The 22018-nt window shown below is 39.7% G+C and overlaps 1 protein-coding gene and 1 long non-coding RNA gene across 2 annotated transcripts in view; both read right to left on the bottom strand.

Annotated features, from left to right (window-relative positions):
• Nucleotides 1–22018, bottom strand: part of LOC140370691 (uncharacterized) — a 592343-nt gene that overhangs the window by 353710 nt on the left and 216615 nt on the right. The gene's annotated exons all lie outside the window — the stretch shown is intronic.
• Nucleotides 1–22018, bottom strand: part of alk (ALK receptor tyrosine kinase) — a 424897-nt gene that overhangs the window by 206785 nt on the left and 196094 nt on the right. Inside the window, exon 3 of the mRNA XM_072457605.1 lies at nucleotides 21895–22018. This exon is cut by the window's right edge and continues 17 nt beyond it. Within this exon, the coding sequence (XP_072313706.1) occupies nucleotides 21895–22018 (124 nt within the window). The remainder of the gene's footprint in view (nucleotides 1–21894) is intronic.

Genomic DNA, 22018 nt, shown 5'->3' with positions numbered 1-22018 from the left:
TTAAACCAAGAAAGAGTATGTGCATCTCTTCACAGGAAAGGACGACTATTCTCCGTGCCTCCACACGCTCACCGCTCACAAAACTCGGTTGCGTATCGGTTGCCTCACTTTGTTATAAACATTTCTTTGCTGAGGCGGAGCACTAATGATGCTCCACGAAAGGAAAATGTAACTGTCAATCACCAATACACCAAACTTTCCAAACTGAGAAATATTGGAGAAACGCTTTTATTTGAACGGTTCCAAATAAAGGCAGTTTTTTATCAAGGCTCAAGAATTGCCGGGTCATGTGGGTATTATGTGGGTAGGTCTGATCAAAAACGTTATATCTCAACATCTTTATATATGTTTCAGTTTATGGGGGTGAACTCAATTGTCTGAAATGCTCCTCGTGGATGAACTCTCTTATCTCCAAATGGAAGTGCATCAGTCCTGGACCAGTCATGGGAGTAGGATTGCTCCTTCACTCAGGTTCTCCTTTTCCCCCACTGGGTTTTTGAAGTTTTTCCTTGCCAAGAAGGAGGGTCTAAGGACAGGAAATGTTTGGACAGTACAGCTATCCATTTGCTACATCCCTGTGAACATTGTTTGCTGCTTCTCTATGTCATTGTCACTTATCCAGGCAATAAAATGAATTGAATTGAATTGTTTTGTATGAAAGATGCTCAAGATATTCTCATTGGCGGCACCTCTCAGATGATATGATAGCAGACGGTTACTGCAAGAATACAAGACTTGGAAAGCCATATTAATAGTCTACATATGGCATGATTTATTGTGGTTCAAGGTTGCCTAATTTGTTTGGAATCAAAATATCCATTCAATAACAGCTTGATACTTTGCACTACTGTTCCTGAGTTTCAACGTGAGTGTTTTCTTCTGGCGTATGGATGGCTTAAAACATGACAACTTGACACAACCTCTTTAAACTTGCAAAGCCCATAATCTTAGTGCTTCTTGATGTTACCGTCTTTTTAGTCGACTTGTTTTGTAAGAGTGTGAACTTGGGTTGAGCGAACATTCACAGCACCGAAAGTGCTGTCTTTAAGCAGGTTTAAGACTGAGACAGGCTGTCGATAAACTTGTAACAGATTGAAAGCGCCTTACTCGGGATATAAATGAAGATTATCAAATGCCAAGCACATTTTCGCTTCTTTTCCTCCGTTCGGTATCAGAGATGGCTTCCATTGCTGGTCTTCTTAAGCTGCCCCAGACCCATCATATAGCCATGCATTTCCTTAAATACATCCCTCCTCTGTCTAATCCTTCTTTAAAACTTATCTCACTCGCTCTTTTGACAGCGCCTTTGTATTTTAATATCGCCACATTATCTTATTTCACTTTCTCCTTGCTTGTGCCCTTTTCTGATTCATCATTTTACCAGTGGGACGTTGCTATAATGAATAATGAAAAAGACAAAGAGAAAGCTGGCGCGTGGAGAGAAGGGCCGAGTCAGCTCCCTCGGCTCAGATGGGAAATTCTCTGGAGGAAAGAGTGTGAGATTGTGGGATTCAACAGTGTGGTTCTTCAACAAATACTGCGCGGCTAATAAATCAATGTGACAATGCAACATGGCCCTAATATCTGCAAACACACGTTCTTATCAGAAACATGCAAAATAGAGTTTGTTCCTTTTTCGTTTCGCTGTATCTCGTTTTTAGACAGTCTTTATTCCCTGAGCGACGAAAGTGGCGTTGATGGTAGTCTAAAGAAAACTACGAACTGTCAATTGAACACGGCGGATTCAGAGCGATGGAACATTTCGGTTGTTGCCATAGTACTCATACTCTGTAAGTTCTCAAAAAAGCACCCGAAAATAGCAATGAAGTGGCACTTACTATTCATTTTGGAGTTCTGAGTGGAATAGGGGTTAACCTTATTCAATTTGGAATGAATTAAATATATGCAATGTGCAGAGAAAAAAAAAGACTTTCTGTCCAACCTTTATGTGCATTTATAGCTGCATTTTTAGTCAGTATTAAACAACAATGTTACAAATCATTCATCTTGATTAATAAACCAGAAAACCAAGTAACATTGGAGATATTCCACAATAACACAATGCAGCTGTATCGCTCATATTTGTCCAAGAAATGAACCCTTGTGAAGACATCTAAAAGGGTTGAAAACAATTTGATGTTATATTTTTCTCCGCTTCTACAGATCTTGGTATTCTTTGTAGTTTGTTAGAGGATCAGTTGTGTGCGGCCTTGATGAAGGACACTGCTGTGTGCCGCGTCCTTCCAACTCCCCAAATCCCAACGAGCCCCAGCCTCTGTCTCCTTTAATCCATAACTGTAGCGCTAATTCATCTGCACACTTTCTTGCTCCTTTGAGTCAGTGCTCAAAAAGTCTTCCTATAGATCGCACACAACCGCATCTGAAAATAATGTTCTCCTATTTGAGAATTTCCTACTTTTGTATTGATTTTCCATTGATGAAAATAACTTGTAGACTGTATTGTAATATTGGGATAATGACCTTGATAATTAATTCACTGGCAAGGACCATAACCCCAGCTACAATGCAAAGTGTTTATTGGCATGTGAAAAAACATGAACAACCAAATGTACAGAAATGGATGCCGTTTTGAGGCTTCAGGCGATGAGTGCTGTAGGCTCCCTGGCCTCGAGACCCCCATCTAGGAGATGAATTAGAATGATTAAAAGAGGGTGGGAGGGAGGGGCACAAAGTCACTAACGGTGATATGTGTGACCCGGATGCTTAAATAGTGTAGCCGCAGGAAGTTGCGTAAAAGGCGTGTGGTCCTGCTCCCGAACTTAAGATAACAAACTAGATACTGTCCAGCTGCACCATCTTCATTATATAACCTAGCCCTTATTTGCAAATGTAAAAAAATCTACAAGAGTGCCATATGATGTAATTATTTCTGCTGGTGGGCGTCGATCACTCCACAACATGAGAAAAAGCATATGATGTGGTACCGATGTGTGTTTAACTTATTCCTTATATGCATTTACGCTACTACACACAGCTTGTTCTATAAAGCACCTCTTCAATCAGAATGTGCGTTAAATGATATATCCATGGATGAATGCTTCAACCCCGGAGTACAGAACCGGAGCTGTACAGCAGACACAGAGCAAAGTGTGGCCCGGGGCTGTTTTAAATAAGAGAATAGAATCACGTCTGGCTCTGTTCACTTAAATAAAGTAATACAAGTGCAGAGGAGTGGAAATGCAATGTAAAACTTACACGGACGAGGGCCAAAGGAGGGCCACCACTCTGTACAAGCACCGAATCCCCTGAGCTCAAAAAGACATTTACCGAGTTTCATTTAGGCTTTGCCGTGTATATATTCTGTCACTCCAGAACATTTGCTCCGAATTTTAAACACACGAGTCCACAAGTGTACAAAAACTCAAACTCCAATGATCTGTAGAGTTTCATCTAATGCGGGAGGGTGGATAGATTTAAAAGACACTTAGTAGTTCTGGTATGCATAGATTCATAGATTAATGGCTGCAACTAAGGTCTAGTCCACACTTTACGATTCAAACGGGAGGCCAGTAGAAACATTACAAAACCGAAGCATCTGCGGCTGCCTTCAACTGACGACTGGGAGCGACTGCAAATCATAAAAAAGCGGACGTTGTGTATTGTGCCCTCAGCTTAAGACAATAATGATGTTTTTGTACTAGTTGCACAGCAGACTCTTGATATTCGGGGACCCCTAAAATGGTATTATGATGATTTTAAACTACAAACACAACTCTGAATGGTTTCTTGTTCCAACAATAACCCAAATGTGAAAAACTTTTAATGCGGGGTGTTTTCCCAGACTTTCAGTGGGCTCACATGGGTTGGTTGAACTAGGGCAGAGGACATTTCATGCCAACACTTTGACTGGTACATGAGTCCACATGGTCACTACATCCTCCCAGCATGTATTATTCAAGGGACAAGTCTGAAAACGAAATATTCCTGATGTTTTCAGAAGAGTCTGGGACGACGCAGGAGGAACCAGCCGAGTATGACAAATGAATTCTGCAGAGAACACAAACACAAGGACACACACACATGCACGCAATTCTGTTTTAATTAATTCAACCATGATCACAGGCCTCAACAATAGAACTATGTTGTGGTAATGCATTTTTAATGTCGACTGTTGCTTTTTTCATTCTAATCCTTTAATGAGTAAAATACAAACACGTTCAAAATACACTCAAGTTCTCCAGTTCATAATCAACTCTTTTGGAATAAAATGAAATGTTAAGTCTTCTTTTGTTGTAATAAAATGTTGCTATAGCAGCCAAGAATGTTTGAAAAGCAATGGACGATGAAAAAATTGGACTGTTGCCATAGCAATTCACAATTTCAAACAAAATATCAAAATGTTGCCTATAAGAGGAAGCGGTGACCCATGAGAGATTTAGATTGAACATCATAAATCAAAAGCTTCCTTCTTTGTTGTGAAACCAAACGTTCAATAAGATGAATTAGACAAAACAACACATAGAACTTTGGAGCAGCCCCGTAAACAGCAGGGCTCAGAATACTTGCAGGATAAATGCTAACAGACAGAGCCATGCACAACTGAATGCATTTCTTTGCCTTGTTTTTGTCCATGGTGCAGTGTCTCGCTCAAATTTACTTTCAGTTTACATTTTGTTGTATTTCTTCATTGTTTCTCTTAGCTTGACTGACAGCAGGGGGGAGATAAAGAACACTTTCCCTAAAACAATACATTTCCTCTGAGGGACAGAATGAGTTAGAATTCCAGCATATTGATTTTATAATTCTTGGGTAAAAGATGGATTAAATATTCAAATAAGCTGAAAGTTCTTGTCGTAGCTCATCAGAAGTCGCACAGGGCAATTGAGCTAACGAGTATTTACTGAATACAGCCAAGACAAACAAGCATAGTTATAATTTAATCACGTTAACATTCAATGGACATTTTCATTGCAGTAAAAATGTGAATATTGCAGATTCAAAGATTATGCCAATGATGAAAGCTTTGGTTACGAGTCAAATCCAATTAACTAAAAAGTTTTCTGTTTTGTTTTTATGAACAATTATATATTCCCTTCAAGACCGCCTTTATAACTGATGCTTTCTAATATGTGAAAATAATTAGAACATGCCATAGAATGCTTCAGTATTAATGAGATTTCACTAATTATCCATTAAGTTGCTGCTATTTTGGTCTCTTGTCTGAAAATGCCATGGTAGGAATTCACAAGGCTATGAAATTGTAACGAAATAAACAATTGCAGCATAAAAAAGTGTTTAATCTAATATTGTGCACCAGTCATTTTTTTTATTATGAATGCATTGTTTTTAGTACAAAGTGTAGGTTTAATACTGTACTTTATTCAGTGCAAATATACGTAACGTCTTGTCTGTAGATCCCTCACTTCAAACCATGAAATTACCTTTAGCCGTCCCTTGTGAAACCGACAGGAGCAGCACAAACAAACACAAGCGTGCCAGATCAAGACGACTTGTCACTGTTGTCACTACATGGAGCAAATGGCGCTGGGTGAAACCTGCTCTCACCCGACACACTGGAGAGCCTTGACATGGGAGCTCCCTCAAAGAACCAGAGGGAGAACCCCGGGCAGAGGTAGCGCCCTGACACAGGCTACTGAATCAAACACTTCTCCACCGTCGCTCACCCACTGGAAGCGTCTGATCACCACCGCTGGGAGTCGCCCTATGATACTAGATTGTGTGTATGTGCAGAGGGGGGTCCTGTGTGATCCAAGGCTGTGGGAGGTCCCATATAGACACCAGGCCGGAGGGAGATCTTGTCAAAAGAGCCCAATTAATTCAGAAGTGTAGTGCGAATGAAGAGGAAAATCTGGGAGGATGATTGTGCACGTGCAATAGAGTCAAAGCCTGGCACAGTTTCAACTCTAAACGGCACAGGTTTATTTTGCTGTACAATGAAACTAAGGCAATAAGAAATACAATGTTATTAAAGGTGCACGATGCAAGCGACAAGCAACAGCCAAGAAACCTTTTTGGTGGAGTGGCCAGCTGCTTGAGGATGATCCACGGCATTAAACTTAGAACTGGCACTGATTTAAAGTCCTTTATTTTTATGTTCATGACATCAATACTGAAAGACATTTTTATTTTGTATTTGAAATGACAAAGATAATTGATTCGAAAAACAAGGTTGATCAATATAAGGCAAAATAAAACAGCACTACATCTATATAGCGTTTATTTCAACTAAAGGTGTTTTTATTGATCAAAAATACCTTAAAATATGCATTCTTACTGTAAGTGGGTTCACCTCTCCACATATCTGACCTCTAACTTCATGGGGGTCGCCTGCTTGTTTCCAGGCAAAAGCAGTAACATCTCCATGGTGACAAGCAGGGGGCGGACCATTAAGCAGAACCGTTTCATATAGTTCATTCTGTAGTATTATACATCTATTTTAAAATGATGAATAGCTTTTGAATATAAAAACGTATTATAATAATGAACGGATCAGCCTTCATATTTATTTTTTCAGATGCTCAATGTCACTTCACAGTTTCAAATAATGTAATTCCGCAATGAACTTAGCTGTTTACCAATTTTGAAATGGCAGCTAATCCCCTCAACAAGAGAAAATTGTGTACTACGGAATTTGTCTTGTACTAGATGCCCTTCCTGGATGCCTCCACGTCAGATAAAACTATGATACGGTTGCTATGTCTCTGGTAACAACCTGGAGCCATGTGCCTCTAAATATAGATTTTTTTCTTCCGATTGTCTTGAAATGCGTCACAGAATGCATGGAGCCTTGAGTTGGAGATTGGTTGGAAAGAACGATATCCTGTGACAAAACTGACCAAATTTGACTTTTCCAGTTTAGTTTTAGAATGGTCATGATGATGATCAGAAGCACACTGCCAAATAAACAACTCTCATTTTGTGATAAATATTATTATTATTATTATTACATTATTCACTGGCTGCCTGTCTCTAACCGGATGCAGTTTAAAATGTTAGTCCTGACTTTCAGAGCCTTGCACGGTCAGGTCTCTTTGTCCCTCAGCGGTCTGATCACACCGTACACTCGCCCTCGCTCACTGAGGTCTTTGGATCACAAACTGCTGTTGGTTCCTCGCACTCGTTTTCGGACCAGAGGAGACGGATCCTTCCAGGCTGTTGCGCCCAGACTCTTCCGCTCTCCCTACGGTCACTGGACTCTGTTGTTTCTTTTAAGGGTCAACTCAAAACCTTTATATTCAGTCAGGCCTTTTAATTACAGTTGCTTTAGGGACTGTATATTGTTGGATATGTATTTCTCACTGTACGTTTTTGTTTTTATGATTTTATTTTGTGTTTTTGTCAAGCACAATGTGACTTCTGTCTGCGAAAGGTGCTGTACAAATAACACTTACTTTACTTACTTACTATTATTGTAGAAACATTTTCATAGGAGTTATCTGGAATTTTTTGCTTTGTTTTTAATCAAGGCGTTTCGGCTGCCAAGTTGATTTCATAAACATCTTCTCTTTCGACTACAGTCTATAGCAGGCCGGGTCACCAACCGAGTGCTACTTCAAGAGCACGGAGCTGGTCAAGGGCTACCTGTTCTATTAGCCTAAATAGGCCTATAGTTACATTCATAACCACTAAACTGTGAGTAACTATTGTACACAACCATATGTGACTGACTGTGTGGGGCATTTATGTGTATTCATCATGTATTTTTGATTTTTAATTTGAATGAATCTGATAACTTTGTATTAAATCTAGTACCGGAAGTAATTAATTCAAGAAGTAAATTACTGTATTTGTCAAGAAAGAAGTTTAAGAAAAATAGCGTCTGGTATAGTGTAGAGTAGTGTATAGTGTATAGTATAGTATAGTATAGTATAGTATAGTATAGTATAGTGTATAGTATAGTATAGTATAGTATAGTACAGTACAGTATAGGAAAGGAGAGGAGAGGAGAGGAGAGTATGTATAATATATAATACATGTAAGCACTTACCGGTAACTTCCAGCAGTTTCTCTTCCCGTGGCTCTGTTTAGACCTGGCTTAGTCTTGTTGGTGACACCACTCGCACCTTCTACAATATTTCAAGTGGATAAAACGTTGGGCAGAAACGTACATTATTGAATCCACACATTAGTGACACTGTGGCTGCCCTCTGCCCAGGCTGGATCAATAGTCTGATGGATAAAGACAGCAGCGTGGGTAATCTACAGGCTTTATGAGTTCAGAGGTGTATGTGGGATTGAGTATGGAAGACAGTGGCCCACAGGCGAGCATGGACCTGACCTTTGCAGATTGATGGTCCACTCGAGTCAAAGTGAAAGACGTCTGTCACTTTAAACGCATCACCCACATCAGAACCCTGCACTCAGAATTAACTGATGCTCAGCTTGAGAAAAAAGGGTAAATACTCGGAACAAAAACATGGATAAAAGTACTCACACTACTTCAGTGGGTGTATGTGAACTGTCAGGCCATAAACTCGTGTACTTGTTCTTTCCCCAGGTGGTTGAAACAAATTGTCACATATGATGTGAGTAATTGGATTTCTTTTGGTTGGCTAACACACCTGTGCAGATTTAGACAAGGAAGCAAAAAAAAATAGGCAAACTAATGTGGCAAAGACACACAACTGAGCTAATGTCATGAGGTGTTTTTTAATGAACAGATTTTTCTTGTGCAGGTAACACACACACACACAAAAATTCAGATCTCATTATTAAATTTTTCCGGCCATGTACCTACTGCTAGTACTACATTATTTGTCCAACAAAACACCCATGAATATGTGCACTATTCTGTATGTGCACATTATTACACATTAAAGTCATGTATGCATTTATACAATATATAGTGCATGATCTATATGGATGTCTCTAAGCCCTAAAAATGTCAGTAATACAAAAATAAAACAATAATAACACATTATTAGGCTCGAGCGCCACAAGCTGGCGAGAGGCCTATTAATCTCGTAAGGCCGTGCGAAGCACGGCTGCGAAAGTGCGCACATAGTGCGCACGAAATCGAGCGCGAAGCGCTCGCCCACTTCTAAACACTCACTAACGCACTCCTCCACTCATGCACGCCCCGTGCATACTAATTAGTAGTAGGAAAATGGAACATTACCGTTGTAAACGGGCGAAGCCCGTGCAAAAGTGCGCACTAAACGAGCACTTTACATTGGGATGACGAAAGCACTCATTTGCGCTAAGTAGCTCACGAATACGTTCCCCATATCTTGCATGTTCCGTGCATATAAGCATGTAATGCAAAAATTTAACATTATTACTGTATAGAGGGCCAAAAACACAAAGTGGGTGGGACCAACACCATGAGGTAGGAAAGCGCGAGCGCTTTCCGAAAATGTATAGTTTATGATATTTGAAAAATGGGAAACATTGTTTTCGCATCGGAATATTATTCTTTCTTTCTTCTTCTTTCTTTCTTTCTTTCTTCTCGGGACCAACCCCCCTATTTTTCACCCAGTGAACATTGACGAAAAGTCACAAAAAATTGCACACCTCTAAAAATCGTGCCTCTCTACATTCTGGCTATTTCCCTTTTCTAAAATAAAAAAAAATTGGCGCGTCAGCACCCCCAAATGTACCAAAAATGCATTGAGAGATAGGAAATGACCCCAAAAAAATCTGATCGTAGAATCATGAAATTTGGCGCAGAAGTAGATGGTGACAAGAGAAGTAAAAAATATTATCACGGCAACGCCGTCCACCCAACCAAATGTCGGCCATATTGGTTCAAAAATGGCTAAGCAGGACTCGGGAGTTTTTCCAAACGTCGTAATTTTACAAACTCCTCCCAGGGCGTTGGCTCTAAAAAGCTGAAATTTGGTGAAAATGCTACTGAGGAGTGGGACATCAAAAGTTATTCAAATTACATTGATCCCTGTCACGGTCTCTGTGCGGCGAAGCCGCAAACTTTAGCTAGAATTTCAGAAATCTCCCAAATTTAACATTTCTGCCGCTTGCGCAGATAAAGTCCGAATTGCGTCAAATTAGAATCAGTTGTTAAACTCTTTGCGCTAAACGTACTTGAAGTGAAATAAATTAATTTGGCACCACAGCGCCCCCTACAGATTTTATATGGAGGTTAAATGTTTAGTTTTGCGAAATTTTATGAAATTTGACACACAACTCAATTTTGGCATCCCCATCAAAAAAGTCAATGAGACCCATGTCATAATTGTTATGGTTTTGCCGTAGCGATGACCAAAACCTCCCATGTTGTTCCAATGGGGAAATCGCCAGAACATGTTTACACTTTAGACTTTCACAAACTCCTCCCAGGGCGTTAGACATATTAACCTGAAATTTGCTGAGACTCATCTTCAGGTGTGGACCGTCAAAAGTTATTCACATTTTTATTCAAAGAGTCACGGTGTCTGTGCGGCGAAGCCGCACATTTTGCCAAGAATTCAAAATAAAATAGCTTTTTGATGGTAAAACAAAGGGGAGAAGATGTGACAGCGTCACAGATTCAGCAGTAGGCTTAATAAAAGGGCAATTGGGGTGCGTTAGCGCCCCCTCCTCTTGCGGCGTGGCGGCGGCGTGGCGAGGGCCGATCATTGCCGCTTGCGGCTATATTTATGATTATTATTATCATTAGTTATTCTGCTATTACCACTATCTACTAATAGTCCCGCTACTACTACCACCACTCCAACCCTACTACTGCATGGGAAGTATGGGACATTTAGTGTCACATTTGAACTTACAACGTCTTTGCATCAAGGCCGAGCAGGCGCCACGATACTCACAATGACATTGACTCTCGTATAGACCTACATCTTTTAACGTTATTATTAGTTCTATCTTTGCTTGACTTGTAAAGCACTTGCTTTGAACACTCCTTGAATATGACGAAGTTACCTAATCGGAAAGTCTACATACATTAGACTAATTATGTATATTTTGAAGGTGCTGCTCGTAATTGCTTTCTTGGTTTTATTTGCTTTTTAACCAGACTTCATTAAATGTAAAAGTGAGGGTAATCGGCATTGGCAATGTCTCCACAGCTTATATAAGTCATTAATATCCAGAGTCTCATGTAAAATGGTGTTAAGATAAGATAAACTTTATTGTCCCCAAGGGGAAATTTGTTGTGGCCTACAGTGCCGCTCCAGGCTACATGGAAGAACACATTTAATTCATTAATAACAAGGAGAAAGGAGAAAAGGCTGCAGTACTTAGTCTCTTCACTTGGTTCACTTTATGATAGGTTAAATAAACAAACAATGTCACATTCCATGGATTGATTACATTTCCTAAAACCATAAATAAGTCAAAGTGCCTGACTACATGAAGAGTGGTAGTCCATACATGATTACTTAAAGAATCCATCTTTGCGGTTTAGTTAAAATATTCACTGACATTGGGAGGAAAGAGTGCTTGAAACGGTCTGATTTAAAAATAATAATAAATGTGCTAATTCACATTTTCCAAAGAAGCTATTTAAAGTTTTTATTATGGCTTGAAATCAATGTTAAAAAAGAAAAGTTTTGTCTTTATCCATCAACATATTTAACGTTAATAGTTTAAAAAAATCAAATATTACGTACAAAATGACATTTATTTCAATTCAACATTTAATTTTTAGTCCATATCAAGTTTCTTTGTTTATAAAGGAACAACAAACTGGCAACAATGTGCCTTTCATTTTGTTTTTAAAATTATCACCCATTTATCCCGCAATTCTGAAAGCATATACGAACTCTTCATTCAACTTTAATTTGACAAAAGAAAAATACCACAAATTGCACTGAAAGCCAGACAAACCATTCATCTTGCCCTCAATTAAAATAAGCGAGAAAGCGCGTGTCTGAGCAAAAGACCGAATATTCAAATCAGTCTCGTATAATCGACGAAAAGCTTTGAATTTGACTGCGATCCATTTAAGAGCTTTCCGCACTAACCTCGGCCGTAAAGCCTAAATTGATAATCCCAATATACTATAGACAGTGCATGCTCCATTGACCTTGCTTCTTTATGGTCACAGCAGTTAATTAAAGGCGTAGGTTCAAAGGCTTTGACAATAAAGTGACTGCCAGGGTCCCAGGAATGACATATCTGACACTCAAGATGGAAGACAGGCTGCGAGCTCATTAGAGGGGCGACTTCAAGGTGAAAGGGTGAATTAAAATGGCCCGAGGACACTGAGGGGTTGCCATAATGCTCCCACCTCTTGGCTCGGAACGGCCCTCAAGGTTTCTGCCATCAATGACTTGAGAAAAGCAGTTCAGGCTAATCTATAACAGCTCATTAGCACGGACAGGGAGGCAGAAGAAGGATGCAAAGACAACATCATTGGATTTCCGAGTTTTATAACATGTTCTTTAACTGAATATACAAGTTAAATGTATATTGTAGTGTTATGTTTGATTCTCAAACTAAAACAAATGTAGTTCGAGGAGACCAGGTTGTATAATACTGGGGTCAACCACTGTACACAATCATTATTTATAAGGCGTTTTAAAAGCGAGAGACTTAAAAACACTCCACTCTAGGGTCAACAACCACCTGACCCCCAAAACATTGAGTTCATAGATTAAACTAAGTAACTGGTTGAAACTATTGCAGAGGGTTTTGAAGGCCGTGATGTGTTTTCGCTGAAGCAGCTATTACCTATTGTTGTTGATGAGTCTCCCATGCCAAAGAGGTCGCCTAACTGAAAGCACTTCCCCTCCAGATATTAGGCTTATTACATTTTCAAAAACAGATAAGTGGAAAAAATGACTTTTCACTCAAAATAATCGTTTATAATCACTGCTCATTAGAGAAGGTCTGGGCACAGGTAAAAGCTTTGAATTGCTTTTCTGTTTGGCTGTTTGCTGCACCCTCGGCCTTTCAAATACAATCTCTCCACAAAACAAGTTCCATTTTTCAAACTTTAACTTCAAGAAACTTTATCAGCAGCTTTTATTATCTGAGTAATACCAGCAAATCAGCAATTTATGGCTGGCCGGAGTGGAACAGGGGTGGTCTGTCCTCATGAAAGGGCTCAGAAACGATTCCCATGGGGCCTCGGGACACTGTAAAAAAAAAAGATTTAAAAGTGGAGTCTGCAGGAGGTTCATCTCAGCAAGAACTCTGCTCTGTTCCATCATCAGACATGAAGTGAACCAAAGAAATACGGTTACGTGGGGAATGCAGGGTAACAGCAGCTGATCATGATTAATACATTTGGCTCTCAATTTGCTCGAACAAAGTATTTTATTGTGACGACGCCAATTCAAAAGAAAACTGCAAAATTACCATCTATGCTTTGCAAAGAGCTTTTTCTGGCAAAAGGCAAGGCAAGGCAAGTTTATTTGTAGAGCACATTTCATACACAAGGCAATTCAAAGTGCTTCACAGCAGGAAAAATGCATTCAAATCACAAAGAAATTACAGAAACAGAAATACAATAAAATTAACTAAATTAAAAATTATCAATCCAACTGATTTTCTAAACTAATAAAATCACAAACAAAAGAGAAGAGTGCAAAGAAAAAATCCTTTCAGTCATATGCGCAGCTAAACAAAACTGTTTTTAGCTTAGATTTGAACATTGTCAGAGTAGAAGCCTGTCTCACATCTTCAGGAAGACTGTTCCAGATTTTAGCTGCATGAAACTGAAACGCAGATTCCCCATGTTTAGTCCTGACTCTGGGCACCAGCAGGAGGCCGGTCCCTGAGGTCCTCAGAGTCCGAGATGGTTCATATGGCACTAACATATCCAAGATGTACTTTGGTGCTAGGCCATGGAGAGACTTGTACACAAGCAGAGCTGCTTTAAAGTCTATTCTCTGAGCCACAGGAGCCAGTGCAGAGACCTGAGAACAGGACTAATGTGATCATACTTCCTGGTTCTAGTCAGGACCCGAGCAGCAGCGTTCTGGATGTACTGCAGCTGTTTTACAGCCAGTGAGCAGGCCGTTACAGTAGTCTAATCTACTGGAGACAAACGCATGGATAAGTCTCTCTAAATCTGGTTTTGACACTATATTTTTGATTTTGGCAATGTTTTTTAGATGGTAAAAAGCTGCTGATGTTATTGATTTGACGTGGCTATTAAAGTTCAAGTCTGAGTCCATTATGCAAAATAAGCAATATTCTGATTTAGCTGAAATGCCAACATCTTAAATTACAATACATATCTTTACATTTGCAGATTGTTTTTGGACACAGATTTAACGTAAGATCTATATAATCTAAGATCCTGTATATGGGACCAGCAGAATACTACGTAGAGTGGTGCTTAGATTTATCTTAACTTCCTGCTTCCCGAAGAGTGCACACGCTTTTTCGCTCGCTCCGCTTGCTACCGCTGCTTTCCTTATTTATTTTGCTTTTTAATAAGTTTTTGTCTTCCAAACATTTTTGCTTTAGACTTTTTCAAGTAAACCAAGGATTTTAAGAACATTTTTCCAGTTTTAACAACATATCTGACGCCAGCGACATGTCCGGGAGAAGAAGGGAGAAAGACTGTGAATGCTGTCGGAAATATCAACAAGAAATTGATGAGCTGAAAACACGGATATTTGTTTTGGAATCTGAAAAAGTTCTTCACGATACCATTCCTGTGTCAACCAATGGTAAGAAGAGCACACTTTTTACAAGAAAAACTGCTACTTTCAACCTACACCGCAGTGACTCGTGAACTCGTGTGTCGTTTCCAAAACTGTCTAAAAACCAGAAAGACCAGGCTGTTTCTTGGAACAAACTTGGAGCAAAGCTTCCTAAAATACAGCTCACAAACAGATTTGTACCACTTTCAGAGATGGAATTAAATGAAAAAAGGAAAGATGACGTGGCCAAAATACAGCAAGGAGGAACTGTGCCAACAGCCAAGGTCACACGAATTGTTTTGATTGGAGACGGCGTGATAAGTCACGTGACGCATGAAAAGATAAACACACATTCTTTTCCAAGCGCCACTGTTTCTGAGATAACGTCACTCCTTCCAAATATTATGGCTAAGCATGGAGGAGCTAAACAGCTGATTGTGCACATGGGTGCAGTGGACATGCAGCGGGAACAGACTGAAGTTTTGAAAAAAGACTTCTTGAAGTTATTCAACGTGCTTGATAAAATGGAAATCAAAACATTCATAAGTGGACCTCTTCCAAACATCGACAGGAGGATAAACATGTTTAGCCGGCTTCTTCAGCTGAACACATGGCTGTCCAAAGAGTGTGCCCCGAGAGGACTACACTACATTGAGAACTTCTATCTATTCTGGAAACGAGAGGACCTGTTTAAGAGAAATGGCCCCCACCTATGCAGAAGTGGAGTGAGGGTGCTGACAGAGAACCTGATCCACGCTCTGAGGCATTGGACTGGGCCTGGACAGGGTCCTGAGGAGATAGTTAGAGAAGAGAGGTCTGTCTGTGCTATCTTTAGGGATGAAATAATTACCCGCAGGTTGTCTTTTGGGGTGTTTTCATCATTTGAGTATGTATCCTTTAAAATGGAGCTAAAACAGTCTCCATCCATTCTCTTTATTGTTTTATACAAGCCTCCCCAGCACTGACAAAGTTTTATTGATGATTTTACTGAGATGCTTTCAGTCGTATGCACAGACTTTGATGGTTTGGTCATTACAGGTGATTTCAATGTGCATGTTTATAATATTTGTGACAGAAACGCTAAAGAGCTTGATGCTGTCCTTGAAACCTTCAGTCTTACTCAGCATGTGAGAGGCCCCACCCACAGCAAAGGACACACTCTAGATCTCATAATTACAAAGGGGGTAAATATTTCAAACGTTAATGTGATCGATGTTGCTCTGTCTGATCATTTCTGTGTCTTCTTTGACATCTAGTGTTTTGAATGTTCTGGACACCATCGCCCCTATGAAGGCTAAAATGGTTAAAAATAAGCAGAAGGCGCCATGGAGAAATGATGATTCGGTCAGGGCACAAAAAAGGGAGTGCCGCAGGGCCGAACGGAAATGGCGCAAGTCAAAGCTCCAAGTTCAAAAAGAGATTTACAAAGAGAAGCTGAACATGTACAACCTAATCTTATGTAGAACTAGGGAAAGATATTTCTCTGAAATTATTGGAAGCTGCAGTAACAACTCGCGTGTCCTGTTTGCCACAGTAAACAGATTAACAAACCCTCCAGCTCAGCTGCCGTTAGAACTCATTTCCACATCCAAGTGTAATGAGTTTGCATTATTTTTTAATGACAAAGTTCAGGGCATTAAAAATGCTATAAATCCCACAATGCAAAAAATTACCCTAAAACCACCAAGACACTTAGAGCTAACTCACTTTGCACCAGTAACTGACAAAACTTTCCATGAGATCATCGCCAGTCTGAGTTCATCTACATGCTGCCTCGATGTGTTACCCACCAGATTTCTAAAGTCTGTGCTGAACGGTTTGTTAGCACCACTCACTCACATAGTTAACATGTCGCTTCAATCTGGAACATTCCCAATGTCTTTGAAAACTGCGGTCATAAAGCCTCTCCTAAAGAAGAGCCGTCTTGATGCCGCAGTACTGAGTCATTACCGGCCCATCTCTAATCTGCCATTTTGGGGCAAAGTCCTTGAAAAGGTTGTTTACCAACAGCTCACAGATTTCCTCTTAATAAACAACTCATTTGATGTTTTTCAGTCAGGTTTTAGACCTCATCACAGCACTGAGACTGCTCTTGTCAAGGTGACAAATGACATCCGCCTGAACACTGACACGGGCAAAGCCTCAGTCTTAATTCTGTTAGATCTGAGTGCTGCTTTTGACACTGTCGATCATGGGATCCTCTTACAGAGACTAGAGGACTGGGTGGGCATCACTGGCACTGCCCTAAACTGGTTAAGGTCCTATCTGGAAGACAGGAAGTACTTTGTTGAAATTGGTAGCTGTGTCTCAGACCACATGACCCTGACCTGTGGAGTGCCCCAAGGGTCAGTCCTGGGTCCCCTTCTGTTCAACCTCTACATGCTGCCGTTAGGTCAGTTGATACGCAGTGAAAATGTGTCCTATCAAAAATATGCAGACGACACTCAGATCTATGTTTCACTGTCGGCAGGTGACTATGGACCAGTGGATTCACTCTGTCACTGCATTCAACAGATCAAGAACAACTTTCTCTCTGCTTGTGTACAAGTCTCTCCATGGCCTAGCACCAAAGTACATCTTGGATATGTTAGTGCCATATGAACCATCTCGGACTCTGAGGACCTCAGGGACCGGCCTCCTGCTGGTGCCAGAGTCAGGACTAAACATGGACCGGCCTCCTGCTGGTGCCAGAGTCAGGACTAAACATGGACCGGCCTCCTGCTGGTGCCAGAGTCAGGACTAAACATGGGGAATCTGCATTTCAGTTTTATGCAGCTAAAATCTGGAACAGTCTTCCTGAAGATGTGAGACAGGCTTCTACTCTGACAATGTTCAAATCTAAGCTAAAAACAGTTTTGTTTAGCTGTGCATATGACTGAAAGGATTTTTTTTCTTTGCACTCTTCTCTTTTGTTTATGATTTTATTAGTTTAGAAAATCAGTTGGATTGATAATTTTTAATTTAGTTAATTTTATTGTATTTCTGTTTCTGTAATTTCTTTGTGATTTTAATGCATTTTTCCTGCTGTGTGAGGCACTTTGATATGCCTTGTGTATGAAATGTGCTCTACAAATAAACTTGCCTTGCCTTGCCTAGATTTCACTAATGTGTACGCATCATTGCACCAAGGACTCATTACTTTAAAATGAATTGCTATTTGAATATTATGACAAGTCAAATACATGCTTGTACATGTAGATCAAACAGATTTAAGTTTTGCTACTAAGAAGTACACCCACTCCCTAACATTACGGCCTAGAATATTTCTCTCAAATCTTAAAATATATAAGGCCTATGAGATTCAATACATGGAGTGGAATTTTTTACAGACTTCACTTTTTTTTCCATGGCACAACGTTTTTCGTTGAAGATTTGTCCTTATTATTTTGATTTGGACTTTTGTGTATTTGACAATAGATCGTGGTAATTTACAAGCTCTCCATGAAAGAGCCACTGTAACTGTGCAACAATTTGAACTGCACCGTTTTCAGGCAGGTTTATGTGCTGTTTACACAATACAAAGTGTGGAAGGAGATGGTGAAAATTGGTATCATGAATAAAGAGCTCAAGAGAATATTTTCTTTTATACACAGTAAAATAAGTGTGGTCAGACAGTTTATATGTTTATAAAACCGACTTTTGACTTTGGATTGTTGTTTTTTGTAAGGTTATATGAGACTAACAAAAAGTCATTTTGATAATGGCATTTAGAAGAAAAATGCCATTTATGCCACCTGTGTGAACAGTGCAATGAATAGTCTCTGTACATTAAATCAAAGTAGATTTTCTAACAGCGCGACATTAATTATAGTGTCTCAAATGTGTCCCGATATAAATAGGGTTTAGTATTACTTAATTATCATGTTTTTAGTTATTTTTCAGATTCAGTTTAGCAAGGTTTGTTAATTGCCTTATCTGTCTAATAATAAGAGCAAAGTTATATATATTTTTAGCGATTTGTAAGTTTGAGAGTTTTTTTCTTAAAGCAGTTTAAGTTTTAAAGGTTTATCTGGTAGAACAAAGAAAAGGCTATTCCAGTGATGACAGTCATTAGGTATTCTTCTCTTATTTCCATTGCTTCAAAATGCGAGTGCAAAAACGAAAGATGCACAATTATCCCAAACACTGCAAATGTATCGTCTAACTTTGGCCTTGATTATGCATACATACACCACTGCTGTAGCATTTAAGAAGAAGAAGAAGAAAAATATTGCAAATTCGGTCCACATTATTATCTAAAAGTTCTGAAAATATGTTTGCATCAGTAAGAAAATGATTTGCTTGCAGAAGTGGATAGAAAAACTGTACACAACTGGGAAATAATTGTCCTTCAGTAGAACAAATCCCTTTTACCGAAGCAAGAGTATTGTTATTTCATACATATCATTATTCAAGAAAAGTAAAAGTATAAAATAAGATAAAATATCTACTAAATGTAGAAATACTATTATTTCTACTTGCATAACTTAATAACATGCACAACTGTTCCTTATGCAAATATTACCGCCAACCTCTGTTGTTTTATTAATTTATTTGATCTTATTTTACTTGATGTATTTATTTTATTTCAAAAGGGGACCATGTACAATTAGAACATGAATGAAAGACCCTCAATACAGAAATAATTCTTTGCTTGAGTGTAATTATTACACTCAAGCACATACACACTATTTACACACGCAATAACATCTACACACTTTCACACACAGACACAGACACGCGCACGCACACACGCACGCACACACACACACACACACACACACACACACGCACGCACACACACACACACACACGCAGACACACGCAGACACACACAGACACACACACACACACACACAATCACACACACGCAGACACACGCAGACACACGCAGACACACACACACACAGACACACACACGCAGACACACACACACACAGACACACACACACACACACACAGACAATCACACACACGCAGACACACGCAGACACACACACACACAGACACACACACGCAGACACACACACACACAGACACACACACACACACAGACACACACACACACACACACACACAGACACACACACACACACACAGACACACACAGGCACACACACGCAGACACACGCACACACACACAGAGACACATACACATACACACGCGCACACGCACACACGCACACGCACACACACACACACACATATATACATACATACACACACACACACACACACAGTGCCATTCGAGCGTGGGACCTGAAGAGTCTAATGGATACATGTCTGGGTGCTTTTGAGATGCTTTTTTGTTCCATTGTAAAGCTTCGGATTGTAGCACATTTTCCTTGTGGAATATTCGATTGCGTTGTGGCTTTCACTGAGAAAGGCGATTGACAACACATAAAGCAGGATTCTACAAGCCATGTAGAATCTTGAAGACCAAGCACAGATAAGAAAATAGTCTGATATTTTTAAGACTCTTTAAGATAAAATTATGTTTGGCTAAGATAGAGGTGTAATAGATGGATTTTATCTAGGGTCTAACTGCAGTTTCTCCAGCCTGTCCCCACGGCTGCTTCCAAGGAGATGCTAGGTCGAATTAACCATGCTATTTTTGAAGTTTTTTTATTTGCGATAAGTTTTTTTAAATTCAAGTTTGCGTCTAATAGAACCCCGAGATATTTAAATTCAGACACATTTGCATTTATTTGCACTGATTTTAGAAAGAACATAGCTATAGTTTCATCATTGCATTTAGATAACGTAAAAATATTTTAGATTAAATAATAAAAAGTTACTCTTCCATAGTCAAATACTTTGACTAATTAATCACATAATTCAATCGTTGACAGCTTGCCACACAAACAAAGTTGTTTTACCGTGCTTTACAAACAGAAACACATTACATTGACTTCCTATAAATCCTCGGTTCCAAATGAGCGCGTCGTTTTCCAGAGGTGGCGCATCCTCCCATCCCTGGACTCACTTGTTTAGTCCACTCAATCTGCTGCTCGCCACAGTCAATACACTTCACCCTTTCATTTTCTGTGTGCAGTCTATTTGGTGTCAGACAGCCGGCTCATGATCGGCAAAAACATTTAAGGAAATAAATAGTCCCTTCTGTCCGACTCCATTTGCCCATTACCTCAGGACATCAGACGCGTGCGGTTTTCTCATCTCAGAGCTTTATAATGAAATGAATGATGAAACGGGATATTGGGGATTTGGAAGCAGAATATACTGTAGGACACGAAGGTGCGGACTATATGTACTTGTTATTTCAGTTGCTTTAAAGAAAAATATACAGGGTGCAATCAGTATCATAATTTTATTTAAAAAGGTAATTGCTGTGATTGGTTGAATCTAGCTGTCACTCACTGGCCTTGTCCTCCAGTTTGGTTCACTTTGGGGCGTCTTGAGCTGCACCTATTATTGCGGTCTGTGTTTCCCGCTCGCTCTGCTACGTGAGCGGCTCATGTCACCCAATGTTTTATTTATAAATCAAATCCAAATTGTACCTGAATAATTGAAAAAAATATTAATATATAAACAAGACACAACATTCGGTTTATTGTAATCTTTTTCTGCATTTATTTAACTTCTCTTTTTTGGGGGGGTTTGGATCGTGTGCAATGAATAATGCAGTGGAATTTTGTTTATTTTTTATTTAGTTTTACCCTTGGGTCTGTATTTTCTCATGTTATTCTTCATTTTACGCTAAAACATTTTAGTCTAAAGCAAGCCAGGGCTCTCTGGAAGTTAGTACCCCTCAAGGACCTTTTTCGGACCCCTAAACAGACCTTTGTCGTTCACTTATGGCTGTTCTGCTCCAAAATGAGCAAATGGAAAAGCACCTTTACAGACAGTCTGACAAAAAGGAGAAGTGAGAAAATGTCTATGTTCGGGCAGACATGGAATAAAGAAGTAGTGAATCACAATAGGACGATATGACTAAAAATAAAGCAGTTGATCACAAGAATAAGGTCACAATTTGATGTTCACCACATCACCCAGCCCTAAACTGCAGTAACTTTTCTTTTGGCTTGGATCCAGTCTTCACTTTCCACATGGATCACCTGAGACTGACCACTGACCACTGCAATTTAGGAATAAGAGCACAGGTTTTGGAACTGCTCTGATCCAGTCAATCAAATATGGCAAAATTTCTGAAGAACAATGTCATTTTAGGTACAAAATATTCAGTTGCAACTCGACAATCCACGCTAACAATTGTAACGATGAAGAAACAACACCCAAAGTCACACAACACATTTAGAAGACAAACATGGTCGTCATGGAGGATGGAAACGTCGGAGTGGTAAAGTTTGTTGTAAAATGAATTTCCCTTCGATGGGGAACGTGATACCTTGGCTCTTACCTTCCTCCCAGCCCTGTGGACTTGCTGACTTCTTCTCAGTTTTCCCGTGTCGGTCCCCGGCTGCCACGATGCTCCAGGTGAACTCTGGGGCCGTGTCCTGCTCTTGCACACAGGCTGCACTGTT

The sequence above is a fragment of the Eucyclogobius newberryi genome, unplaced genomic scaffold, assembly GCF_026437365.1.
Source record: "Eucyclogobius newberryi isolate DKJ021-1_F unplaced genomic scaffold, fEucNew1.0.hap1 SCAF_21, whole genome shotgun sequence".
Lineage (NCBI taxonomy): Eukaryota > Metazoa > Chordata > Actinopteri > Gobiiformes > Gobiidae > Eucyclogobius > Eucyclogobius newberryi.
Note: the sequence above shows the minus strand (reverse complement) of the source record. Positions and strands in the feature narration are given on the sequence as shown.